Genomic DNA, 14,483 nt, shown 5'->3' with positions numbered 1-14,483 from the left:
GTCAGACCACCTTTTTGACAGATTTGCTCCCCTCAATAGGGACTAAGGTATAGGCCTGACAATGGGATTTTATCGGAAATATATGACCCGAAAATTATATTATAAAACTAATTTCAGACAGCATGCCAAAAAAACCCCACATCGTTGCAAGGTGGTTTTCTAAAAACAAACTCAGGTCCATAGGTTTAAATATAAAAAAGAATGTGATTTGTGTAGAAAAAGAATGTGATTTGTGTAGCTGAAGAAATATCTAATCTCAACAAAATCCCACCTCCCCCCAAACCTCCCCTCCCCTACCACCCTAGAATACACCAGGTGTGTCTAGGAGTAAGTAGGTTTTGATTTGAGATCTGGAAAACGGTTCAGTGGCATGTTAACATATCTCAAGTGACGAAGATGTCAGTGCTCTTTGGATTGCATCCTTCCAGATTTACTGTAGTCAAGATTAAAGTTTTTATTAAGAGGGGCTTGGGTGTAGAAGTATAAAGGTGCTGCCTGATGTGTAGAGACACGTTGTCCCACCTTTGAGGATTTAGAAGTAGAAGAGTGGAAATGAGAGTCAAGTGCTCAGAAACCCACCTTCTGGGCAGGCACAACTGTGCCCCATTGGCTCGACGAGAGAACAGTTGCTACCATTGCTACAGACATTGTCGGAACAACCATCCTTGATCAGCTCACAGGACACCCCACTGTATACTAGAAGACAGAAATACGAGGGCTTGTCAAAACGTTCTAATCTTAACAAACAAAAGCAACAATTGTGCAAGTGTTTTTTTTTAATATTTTACTTTTCAACATAATCTCCCTGCTTTGCAATACATTTCTCATATCGATATTGAAGCTTTTCAATTACAGATACCACCAGACACTGGGGTAATATCGACTACAGATACCACAATACATTGAGGTAATATCGACTACGGATACTAGAAGACACTGGGGGTAATATCGAGTACAGATGCCACCAGACAATGAGGTAATATCGACTCCAGTCACCAGACATGTACACTGAGGTAATATCACCTATAGCCACCGGACAATGGGTCAATATCGACAGCAGATGCATCCAGACACTTACATGATTGACAGTTGCATGTTGCTGTCCCGCCCGACTGCTGACAAGTACCCTGGGTGGTACACGGCATGACAAGATCACACACCTTCGGGGACGATTCACACAGACGCCCCTGGGTCCCCTTCTGGCAGCTGAAGTCAGTAAATTGCATGTTGGTATGAACGTCCAGGAAAACTATGGTCTTTTGTTTCATGTGTAGAAACCATCATCTGACGTTTAATATGGACAGGTGAGTTGTCGACAAGATTGTATATTGACGACATTCATATGTATTGCTCGAAGATATTTTCCCAAACGAACTGTTTCAAACCAATGCTTTCTGTTAATCTGCTATGGTCGACGATTACTATTCAGTACCATACCTTTGAATACTAAACTATACTATAAACTATACCATCACCAGCCTTCACATTCTACATATCAGTTCTTGATCATCTTCTTCTTTGTTACGTTACTTCATTCTCTGTTCTGGTATTTGCTTTTTTGAATATCAAATGAAGACATTTTGTTACATTATTATATTTTTATCAGTTTTTGCTGTTAGTGTATTTCCTAATGTAATGAAGTTATAACGTATCGCTGCCGTGCTGTAGTTTTTATTTAAAAACAAAATATGCAGACTCTGTTAACGTATGTAATTACAAAAGTCTCTCGTAGATATCCAGCACAGATCCTATTCAATCTGTTCTTCATCTAAACGTTCAAACAAATTCATATTTGTGTTGTGACGAAGATCAACTTGACCGCCATTACTGCGCCATCACACACCTGCAGAAGTAGTCTTGAAACACAGGGTAGCAGGTGGCATCATTCTGACACGAGATGCCGGTACACGTGTTGCTAATATTCTGGCAGTTCTTGCCCTCCCAGCCAGGTGTACAGTTACACGAGTAGTCAGCCAGTTGGTCGACACAGGAGCCACCATGCATGCAGGGCAGGGAGTCGCACTCGTTGATCAGCTCCTGGGGAATTATTACACTCACAGTTTTATCAGAAATAGAGCTATTGTGAAAGACATTATTCAATATTCGTTACCCTCAATCAGCAGGTGTTGCATTTGGTAGGACGGAGAAATACAGATAAGTAACAGAAACACACAGAGTAACAAAAACATCACACGGGATTATTATACAGAATACTGGAATGGACTTCGATGCAGTCTACAGGAAAAAAATGTAATGACACAGGTGTCATAGGATAGTATGATGTGTACAACACGGGTGTGATAGGATAGTGTGATGTGTACAACATTGGTGTGATAGGATAGTGTTATGTGTACAACACGGGTGTGATAGAATAGTATGATGTGTACAACACGGGTGTGGTAGGATAGTTTGATGTGCACAACACGGGTGTGATAGGATAGTATGATGTTCACAACACGGGTGTGGTTAGATAGTATGATGTGTACAACATGAGTGTTATAGGATAGTATGATGTGTACAAGGCGCTTGTGGGGTGATAGTGTGATGTGTAAAGTACGTGTGTGATAGGATAGTATGACGTGTACAACACGGGTGTGATAGGATAGTGTGATGTGTACAACATTGGTGTGATAGGATAGTGTGATGTGTACAACACAGGTGTGACAGGAAGGTACAATGTGTACAACACTGGTGTGATAGCATAGTGCAATGTGTACAACACGGGTGTGACAGGATAGCGTGATGTGCACAACACGTGTGTGATAGGATAGTGTAATTAGTACAGCTCGGGTGTGACAAGATGGTACAATGTGTACAACTCTGGTGTGATAGGATAGTACAATGTGTACAACACTGAAGTGATAGGATAGTACAGTGTGTACAAACACGGGTGTGATAGGATAGTACAGTGTGTACAACACGGGTGTCATAGGATAGAGCAGTGTGTACAACACTGGTGTGATAGGATAGTACAATGTGTACAACACTGGTGTGATAGGATAGTACAGTGTGTACAACACGGGTGTGATAGAATAGTACAGTGTGTACAACACGGGTGTGATAGGATGGTACAGTGTGTACAACACGGGTGTGATAGAATAGTACAGTGTGTACAACACGGGTGTGATAGGATAGTACAGTGTGTACAACACGGGTGTGATAGAATAGTACAGTGTGTACAACACGGGTGTGATAGAATAGTACAGTGTGTACAACACGGGTGTGATAGGATAGTACAGCGTGTACAACACGTGTGTGATAGGTAGTGCAGTGTGTACAACACGGGTGTGATAGGATAGTGCAGTGTGTACAACACGGGTGTGATATGATGGTACAATGTGTACAACACGGGTGTGATAGGATAGTAGAGTGTGTACAACATGGGTGTGATAGGATAGTACAGTGTGTAAAACACTGGTGTGATAGGATAGTACAGCGTGTACAACACGGGTGTGATAGGATAGTGCAGTGTGTACAACACGGTTGTGATAGGATGGTACAGCGTGTACAACATGGGTGTGATAGGATAGTACAGTGTGTAAAACACTGGTGTGATAGGATAGTACAGCGTGTACAACACGGGTGTGATAGGATAGTGCAGTGTGTACAACACGGGTGTGATAGGATGGTACAATGTGTACAACACGGGTGTGATAGGATGGTACAATGTGTACAACACGGGTGTGATAGGATAGTACATGTGTACAACACGGGTGTGATAGGATAGTACAGTGTGTACAACACGGGTGTGATAGGATAGTATAGTGTACAACACGGGTGTGATAGGATAGTATAGTGTACAACACGGGTGTGATAGGATGGTACAATGTATACAACACGGGTGTGATAGGATAGTACAGTGTGTACAACACGGGTGTGATAGGAAAGTACAGTGTGTACAACACGAGTGTGATATTATGGTACAATGTGTACAACACTGGTGTGATAGGATAGAATGATGTTTACATCACGGGTGTGATAGGATGGTACAATGTGTACAACACGGGTGTGATAGGATAGAATGATGTTTACATCACGGGTGTGAAAGGATGGTATGATATATACAAGAGGGTGTGATAGGATAGTGCAGTGTGCACAAGACGGACGTGATATAATAGTGCTATGTGTACAACACGGGTGTTATAGGATAGTGTGATGTGTACAACACGGGTGTGATAGGATAGTACAGTGTGTACAACACGGGTGTGATAGGATAGAGCAGTGTGTACAACACGGGTGTGATAGGATAGAACAGTGTGTACAACACTGGTGTGATAGGATAGTACAATGTGTACAACACGGGTGTGATGGGATAGTACAGTGTGTACAACACGGGTGTGATAGGATAGCATGATATGTACAACACGGGTGTGATAGGATAGTGTACAGTGTGTACAACACGGGTGTGATAGGATAGTACTGTGTTTACACCACGGGTGTGATAGGATAGTACAATGTGTACAACACGGGTGTGATAGGATGGTACAATGTATACAACACTGGTGTGATAGGAAAGTGCAGTGTGTACAACACGGGTGTGATAGGATGGTACAATGTGTACAACACTGGTGTGATAGGATGGTACAATGTGTACAACACGGGTGTGACAGGATGGTACAATGTGTACAACACGGGTGTGACAGGATAGTGTGATGTGTACAACATGGGTTTGATAGGATGGTACAATGTATACAACACTGGTGTGATAGGATAGTGCAGTGTGTACAACACGGGTGTGACAGGATGGTACAATGTGTACAACACGGGTGTGACAGGATGGTACAATGTGTACAACACGGGTGTGTCAGGATAGTGTGATGTGTACAACACGGGTGTGACAGGATAGTGTGATGTGTACAACACGGGTGTGACAGGATAGTGTGACGTGTACAACATGGGTGTGACAGGATAGTGTGATGTGTACAGTGGTAGAAGGCCCTGATTGAGTTAAGGTCAGTACTTACTGTACAGTTTTTACCGGTGTATCCAGCCTCACACTCACACCTGTAGTCCTGGTTCAGATCCACGCAGCGATCTGTTTGCACTTGGTGACATTGATCTGTGCAGTCCACGATGTCAGACTCGCACGTAGCACCTAACAAACAATTGAACAACATTGACAGGAGAACGTGGTCTTTTTACCTGTCCAGCCGGCGTCACACTGATAGGAGAACGTGGTCTATTTACCTGTCCAACCAGCATCACACTGACAGGATAACTTGGTCAGTTTACCTGTCCTGCCAGCGTCACATTGACAGGAGAACGTGGTCAGTTTACCTGTCCAGCCATCGTCACACTGACATGAGAACGTGGTCTATTTACCTGTCCAACCAGCATCACACTGACAGGATAACTTGGTCAGTTTACCTGTCCTGCCAGCGTCACACTGACAGGAGAACATGGTCAGTTTACCTGTCCAGCCAGCATCATACTGATAGGAGAATATGGTCAGTTTACCTGTCCACCCAGCATCACATTGACAGGAGAACTTGGTCAGTTTACCTGTCCTGCCAGCGTCACACTGACAGCAGAACGTGGTCAGTTTACCTGTCCAGCCAGCGTCACATTGACAGGAGAACGTGGTCGGTTTACCTGTCCAACCAGCATCACAATGACAGGATAACTTGGTCAGTTTACCTGTCCAGCCAGCGTCACATTGACAGAAGAACATGGTCAGTTTACCTGTCCAGCCAGCATCACACTGATAGGAGAACATGGTCAGTTTACCTGTCCAGCCAGCGTCACACTGGCAGGAGAACGTGGTCTGTTCACCTGTCCAGCCAGCGTCACACTGGCAGGAGAACGTGGTCAGTTTACCTGTCCAACCAGCATCACACTGACAGGATAACTTGGTCAGTTTACCTGTCCAGCCAGCGTCACATTGACAGAAGAACATGGTCAGTTTACCTGTCCAGCCAGCATCACACTGATAGGAGAACATGGTCAGTTTACCTGTCCAGCAAGCGTCACACTGGCAGGAGAACGTGGTCTGTTCACCTGTCCAGCCAGCGTCACACTGGCAGGAGAACGTGGTCAGTTTACCTGTCCAGCCAGCGTCACACTGACAGGAGAACATGGTCAGTTTACCTGTCCTGCCAGCATCACATTGACAGGAGAACGTGGTCAGTTTACCTGTCCTGCCAGCGTCACACTGACAGCAGAACATGGTCAGTTTACCTGTCCTGCCAGCATCACATTGGCAGGAGAACTTGGTCAGTTTACCTGTCCAGCCAGCGTCACATTGACAGGAGAACGTGGTCAGTTTGTCTGTACAGCCCGCGTCACACTGACAGGAGAACGTGGTGAGTTTACCTGTCCAGCCCGCGTCACACTGACAGGATGACGTGGTGAGTTTACCTGTCCAGCCAGCGTCACATTGACAGGAGAACGTGGTCAGTTTGTCTGTACAGCCCGCGTCACACTGACAGGAGAACGTGGTGAGTTTACCTGTCCAGCCCGCGTCACACTGACAGGATGACGTGGTGAGTTTACCTGTCCAGCCAGCGTCACATTGACAGGAGAACGTGGTCAGTTTGTCTGTACAGCCCGCGTCACACTGACAGGAGAACGTGGTGAGTTTACCTGTCCAGCCCGCGTCACACTGACAGGATGACGTGGTGAGTTTACCTGTCCAGCCAGCGTCACACTGACAGGAGAACGTGGTGAGTCTACCTGTCCAGCCAGCATCACACTGACAGGAGAACGTGGTGAGTTTACCTGTCCAGCCCGCGTCACACTGACAGGAGAACGTGGTCAGTTTGTCTGTACATCCCGCGTCACACTGACAGGAGAACGTGGTCAGTTTGTCTGTACAGCCTGCGTCACACTGTCAGGAGAACGTGGTCAGTTTACCTGTCCAGCCAGCGTCACACTTAAATGAGAACGTGGTCTATTTACCTGTCCTGCGAGCATCACACTGATAGGAGAACATGGTCAGTTTACCTGTCCTGACAGCGTCACATTGACAGGAGAACGTGGTCAGTTTACCTGTCCTGCCAGCATCACATTGACAGGAGAACGTGGTCAGTTTACCTGTCCTGCCAGCATCACATTGACAGGAGAACGTGGTCAGTTTACCTGTCCTGCCAGCATCACATTGACAGAAGAACGTGGTCAGTTTACCTGTCCTGTCAGCATCACATTGACAGGAGAACGTGGTCAGTTTACCTGTCCTGCCAGCATCACATTGACCGGAGAACGTGGTCAGTTTACCTGTCCTGCCAGCATCACATTGACAGGAGAACGTGGTCAGTTTACCTGTCCAGCCAGCATCACATTGACAGGAGAACGTGGTCAGTTTACCTGTCCAACCAGCATCACACTGACAGGAGAACGTGGTCTATTTACCTGTCCAACCAGCATCACACTGACAGGATAACTTGGTCAGTTTACCTGTCCTGCCAGCGTCACATTGACAGGATGACGTGGTGAGTTTACCTGTCCAGCCCGCGTCACACTGGCAGGAGAACGTGGTCAGTTTACCTGTCCAGCCAGCATCACACTGACAGGAGAACGTGGTCAGTTTACCTGTCCAACCAGCGTCACACTGTCAGGAGAACGTGGTCAGTTTACCTGTCCAGCCAGCGTCACACTGTCAGGAGAATATGGTCAGTTTACCTGTCCAGCCCGCGTCACACTGACAGGAGAACGTGGTCAGTTTGTCTGTACAGGTTCCATGCACACACGGGGTACTGGCACAGTCGTCGATGTCGTGCTGACACAGTGATCCCTCGTAGCCGGACTTGCACACACAGCGGTAGCCGTCTGACAGACTGTCACAGCGTTCAGTGTTGTTGGTGGTACAGGGGGATGGGGAACAGAAGTTGATCCTGGCACACTCGCCATTGGAATCTGGAGAAACAGTTGTTCAGTGTTAGACATTCCCTGTATTAGTTAATTAACGTTGAAAAAGATATATGTGACACACAGTAGTGTGGGGCATTGTGATGCCATTGAGAATGAATTATGTCACTGAAACATATTGCAGCCAAATCACTGCAACCACAATACTTGATTTTCCGGTCCGTTCGGAGGTTGAAAGTTCCATCTTTGACACTTTTATGTAGAACACATAAAGTATATGTTGGATTTGTAGATTTCAAAAAGGCATTTGAGTCAGTTGACCGTATAATGTTATGGTCATGTCCTAAACAAAATGGATTAGATGGGAAAATGTCTCAATGTTACGAGTTGTTTATAGTGGGGTGCGTGCATGCATACGCTGTAATGGAGAATTTAGTGAATATTTGACTGCCCCAAAGGTTGTGTCTTAAACCCATTATTGTTTTCTTTCTGTATTAATGAGTTATCTATGTAAACATGCAGATATTGTAAACATGGCGTTCAGTTATATACTGATATACTAGAAATAAGAATGCTTTTGTTTGCAGACGATGTTACACTCTTGACAAATACCATAGCTGATCTCCAGAATCAGTTAAACATTTTGGAAAGCCATTCTGATGAATGGAAGTTTTATGTTTATCTGGACAAAACTAATATTGTTGTATTTTAGAGAGGTGGTCGTGTATTGAAAGGTGCAAAATGGACATACAAAAGTGTTTCTCTTAATTAATCAAATGAGTATAAATACCTTGGAGTTAATTTTTGTCATACATTGAATTTGAAAGAAATATGATTTCAAATTCAGTTGTACGAGCTTAAATGGTAGAACAGTACTGCTTTGGTTGCGATCAAAATTATCAAAATTGGAACCTGAGACACCTACGCTTAATTTTTGACTTTTCGATTCATAAATTCTACCAGTGCTTTTATATGGTTCTAAAGTATGGAATTTCCAGAGGTTTGAGTCCACTGAAAAGATACATTTATTAGCATGTAATTTATTTTTCTTAAAGTCGGTCTACCGACCCCTAACAATATGGTATATGGCTAATGCGGTAGGTTTCCTCTATATATAATCTCTAATGTCCACTGTATAAGGTGTTGGTTTCGATAATAAGTGGGTGAACAACGATCTCGAAGAAAGTCATATAATAATGTTTTTGTTAAATGATATATTTGTCTTATGATAGCAGTAGATCATCAGTTATTACGTTAACTTAGATTGACAGCCCCTTAAGTTGATTATTGCTGTTTTCTTAGAACAGATTTGTGTTATAAACATGATGTAAGAATATTATCAGGTTGTAAGGACATTTGTATTCGTCAGAAGCTTATGTTGATAGCATAATTTGTGTTGGGTAAACAGTACCTGACTGCCATGTGTGTTTAACGCATGCGCAGACTGTTTGTATAATATCATGGAGAAACTATTTGTTCATCTCATATATCCCATTTCGTTTGCTTCAGGTGAGGAATCAATGCATACATACACATTCCCCTTGTCCCCCCAAACACATACAACATGTTGTGTATTTTTATGTATGTATCAACATACAGTAAGTCTGGAATTTAAGTTTAAGAAGTCAGCAGGCCCGTCATCGGAAAAAAGTCTGTTCGTTGCCGCCATAGTTGTCAGTCGCAGATGGATGTTTTCGAAAATATTGTCATATCATGCTAATTTATACATACGATGAAGGAGAAATAGTTCTTTAATAGTTTCCACTTTGAAAACAGTGTCGTTTTTGCCTTAGTAAAATATAATTTTGTCAGAATGGTATTTTAGCGGGCAACGCAAGTGTTTTATAGTGGTTGTATATAGGCAGTAACGTCCCTCTCCTGTCGGCCACAGCAGAACTCAACAAACGCGACGTCCCGTTCAGTGTGAGTTAACGAAAGGTTATGACTTGATCAATGTCTGCTACTAAGCGTAGAATCCCTACAATTTAACCCTAACTATGGTACAAGTTGTTTGATCAGGATATTCTTGTAGATTACTGTTTTTGCATTGTGAAGTGAATTAGAAAGTTTTCCCACGTTTTACCTACGTTTTATGAAAGTATTCATTTGTCTAATGTTGACAACTATGCGTGTGCAGTAGTCTCTTTGTAAATACATGTATAAGGGTTACAACATTGTTACAGAATAATTGTGAGGTTAAGTAATAATCTTTGCACAGGAATAACAGTTGCATTCCAATTAAGGGGAGATAATTCTGCCTCGTCTCTTAACAATCAGCTGTCTGTTGAAGATGTTCTTTCAGTTTGTGTTCAAAGAAGCTCTGGGTTCTGTATCTTATGTATGAAAGTGTAATTCGTATCCCTGAGATCAGGATAAACATTTTGAGTATTTGTATGCATTTTATCATGTAAAGGGCGATAACTCATCAGTGAATATTGTCAGTTGTCAGACATGGAGTTAAGTCAAGGATAGCCATTTATTGGTACAGTTTCATGTAAATATCACAACTATAGTTAATCTATAACTTCAGAGTATTATATGTCATAGAAATGAGATGAGTTTATTCATAATGTCATTAATATGGAAAATAGGTATGTTTTCCTGTGTATAAATGTTTCACATTGTATGTAATGTCTTACAGTTCATTATGTTTAAGTCAGCATAGCTTTCAGACAGTTACCTGAAAGTTTATATTGGAAACAGTTAATGTTGATAACAATTCTCTACAGTATTTCTGAGTTTGAGCACATAATGACACCAGGGACACACGGTGACATCAAACCTGTTACATGTTATTTAATAATAATGGTTACACAACACGTGCTTCCAAGATTAGAAACATCTCGTTAAATCAAGTAGTTGGGAATGGAAATATGTTTATTAATATTTTTTTACAAAAGCTCATAGGCATGTTTTACCAAGTTTTGAGCTCTATATTAGCAGATAGTTCAAGGTATTATGCATAGAGATCTCTTAAAATTCAACTTGCAACAGAAATATCTCTCTTCCTTTACATCAAAGAAATTAGGAAATATAGTCAGCAGGGGAGGGGGGGGGCTGATATAAAGACGGAAGTTACCTCTCACTAAGGGGCTCTCGCAGATGCAGTCAGCGGTGACGTTGTCGTAATTGTTGATACAGAGGCCGTTGCTGCAGCGTCCGGCTGTACACATGATCACATCATTCTGGCAGTGGTCGTCTTCGAAGCCGGGTTTGCACGAGCAAGAGTATGAGTTAGAGCCATCGACACACCTGCCGCCGTACAGACATCCATCCGGGTTCTGCTTGCACTCATCTGTGGTGAGACAGAGCGACATTTACACAAGTGATAATTAATGACGATACCAAATTTTAAAACAAAATCGATTGACTTCACAGAGCCGGTTAACACAACATGTAGATGTACACAAACAGTTTTCAAGACAAAAACGTCACTTTCATTGGTGACAATCCCTCAACGTGTAACTGCACTGGGAACAAACGACCTATATACATCTACATGTTACTCAGTGTCAACACACGACTTACCCACGTCGGTCTCACAGTTAACACCCTACATACATGTAACTACACTTTCTACAGACGACTTACCCACGTCGGTCTCACAGTTAACACCCTATATACATGTAACTACACTGTCTACACACGACTTACCCACGTCGGTCTCACAGTTAACACCCTATATACATGTAACTACACTGTCTACACACGACTTACCCACGGCAGTCTCACAGTTAACACCCTATATACATGTAACTACACTGTCTACACACGACTTACCCACGTCGGTCTCACAGTTAACACCCTATATACATGTAACTACACTTTCTACAGACGACTTACCCACGTCGGTCTCACAGTTAACACCCTACATACATGTAACTACACTTTCTACAGACGACTTACCCACGTCAGTCTCACAGTTAACACCCTATATACATGTAACTACACTGTCTACACACGACTTACCCACGGCAGTCTTACAGTTAACATCATACATAAATGTAACTACACTGTGTCCACACGACTTACACACTATATACATGTAATGACACTGTCTACACATGACCTACCCACGTCAGTCTCACAGTTAACACCCTATATACCTGTAATGACACTGTCTACACATGACCTACCCACGTCAGTCTCACAGTTAATACCCTATATACATGTAACTACACTGTCTACACACGACCTACCAACGTCAGTCTCATAGTTAACACCCTATATACATGTAATGACACTGTCAACACATGACATACCCACGTCAGTCTCACAGTTAACACTCAATATACATGTAACTACACTGTCCACACACGACGTACCCACGTCAATCTGACAGTTAACACCCTACATACATGTAACTACACTGTCTACACATGACTTACCCACGTCAGTCTCACAGTTAACACCCTAAAAACATGTAACTACACTGTCTACACACGACTTACCCACGGCAGTCTCACAGTTAACACCCTATATACATGTAACTACACTGTCTACACATGACCTACCCACGGCAGTCTCACAGTTAACACCCTATATACATGTAACTACACTGTCTACACACGACTTACCCACGTCAGTCTTACAGTTAACAGCATATATACATGTAACTACACTGACCACACACGACCTACCCACGTCAATCTCACAGTTAACACCATATTTACATGCAACTACACTGTCTACACACGACTTACCCACGGCAGTGACACAGTTAACAGCATATGTACATGTAACTACACCGGCTACACATGACCTACCCTCGGCAGTCTCACAACTAACAACCTATATACATGTACATGTATCTACACTGTCTACAAACGACTTACCCACGGCAGTCTTAGAGTTAACATCCTATATACATGTAACTACACTGTCTACACATGACCTACCCACGTCAATCTCACAGTTATCACCATATGTACATGCAACTACACTGTCTACACACGATTTATCCACGGCAGTGACACAGTTAACAGCATATGTACATGTAACTACACTGTCTACACATGACTTACCCACGGGAGACTTACAGTTAACATCCTATATACACTGTCCACACATGACCTACCCAAGTCAATCTCACAGTTAACACCCTACATACATGTAACTACACTGTCTACAAACGACTTGCCCACAGCAGTTTTACAGTTAACATCCTATATACATGCAAATACACTGTCTACATACGACTTAGCCACGGCAGTCTCACAGTTAACACCCTATGTACATGTAACTACACTGTCTACACATGACCTACCCACGCCAGTCTCACAGTTAACACCATATATACATGTAACTACACTGTCTATACACAACTTAACCACCTAAGTCTCACAGCGAACACCCTATATACATATAACTACACTGTCTACACACGACTTACCAACGTCAGTCTCACAGTTAACACCATATATACATGTAACTACATTGTCTACACACGACCTACCAACGTCAGTCTCACAGTTAACACCCTCTATACAAGTAATGACACTGTCTACACACGACCTACCCACGTCAGTCTCACAGTTAACACCCTACATACATGTAACTATATTGTCTACACACGACATACCCACGTCAGTCTTACAACGAACACCCTCTATACATGTAACTACATTGTCTACACACGACTTACCAACGTCAGTCTCACAGTTAACACTCTATATACATGTAACTATACTGTCTACACACGACTTACCCACGTCAGTCTCACAGTTAACACCCTACATACATGTAACTACTCTGTCTAAAAATGACGTACCCACGGCAGTCACACAGTTAACACCCTATATACATGTATCTACACTGTCTACACACGACTTACCAACGGCAGTCTCACAGTTGACACCCTATATACATATACATGTAACTACACTGTCTACACACGATTTACCAATAGCAGTCTTACAGTTAACACCCTATATACATATACATGTAACTACACTGTCTACACACGACTTACCTAGAGAAGCCTTACAGTTAACACCCTATATACATTTTACTACACTGTCTACACACGACTTACCAACAGCAGTCTTACAGTTAACACCCTATATACATATACATGTAACTACACTGTCTACACACGACTTACCTAGAGAAGCCTTACAGTTAACACCCTATATACATTTTACTACACTGTCTATACACGACTTAGCCACGCCAGTCTCACAGTTAACACCCTATATACATGTAACTACACTGTCTACACACGACTAACCCAAGTCAGTCTCACAGTTAACACCCTATATACATGTAATGACGCTGTCTACACATGACCTACCCACGTCAGTCTCACAGTTAACACTCTAAAAACATGTAACTACACTGTCTACACACGACTTACCCACAGCAGTCTCACAGTTAACACCCTATATACATGTAACTACACTGTCTACACACGACTTACCCACGGCAGTCTCACAGTTAACATCCTATATACATGTGACTACACTGTCAACACATGACCTACCCACGGCAGTCTCACAGTTAACATCCTATATACATGTGACTACACTGTCAACACATGACCTACCCACGGCAGTCTCACAGTTAACATCCTATATACATGTAACTACACTGTCTACACACGACTTACCAACGTCAGTCTCACAGTTAAGACTATATACAAGTAACTACACTGTCTACACACGACTTACCCACGGCAGTCT

General features: G+C 42.8%; 1 protein-coding gene across 1 annotated transcript in view; it reads right to left on the bottom strand.

The window, feature by feature from the left end:
* Positions 1-14,483, bottom strand: part of LOC139469407 (uncharacterized) — a 176,156-nt gene that overhangs the window by 66,999 nt on the left and 94,674 nt on the right. Inside the window, exons 36-41 of the mRNA XM_071251571.1 lie at positions 10,883-11,098; positions 7,618-7,851; positions 4,965-5,095; positions 1,844-2,037; positions 1,079-1,206; positions 580-696 (exon numbers count right to left, since the gene is read on the bottom strand). Of these exons, the coding sequence (XP_071107672.1) occupies positions 580-696; positions 1,079-1,206; positions 1,844-2,037; positions 4,965-5,095; positions 7,618-7,851; positions 10,883-11,098 (1,020 nt within the window). The remainder of the gene's footprint in view (positions 1-579; positions 697-1,078; positions 1,207-1,843; positions 2,038-4,964; positions 5,096-7,617; positions 7,852-10,882; positions 11,099-14,483) is intronic.

This window comes from Haliotis cracherodii, unplaced genomic scaffold (assembly GCF_022045235.1).
Source record: "Haliotis cracherodii isolate W230 unplaced genomic scaffold, xgHalCrac1.p SCAF_2, whole genome shotgun sequence".
In the NCBI taxonomy this organism is placed as follows: domain Eukaryota; kingdom Metazoa; phylum Mollusca; class Gastropoda; order Lepetellida; family Haliotidae; genus Haliotis; species Haliotis cracherodii.
Note: the sequence above shows the minus strand (reverse complement) of the source record. Positions and strands in the feature narration are given on the sequence as shown.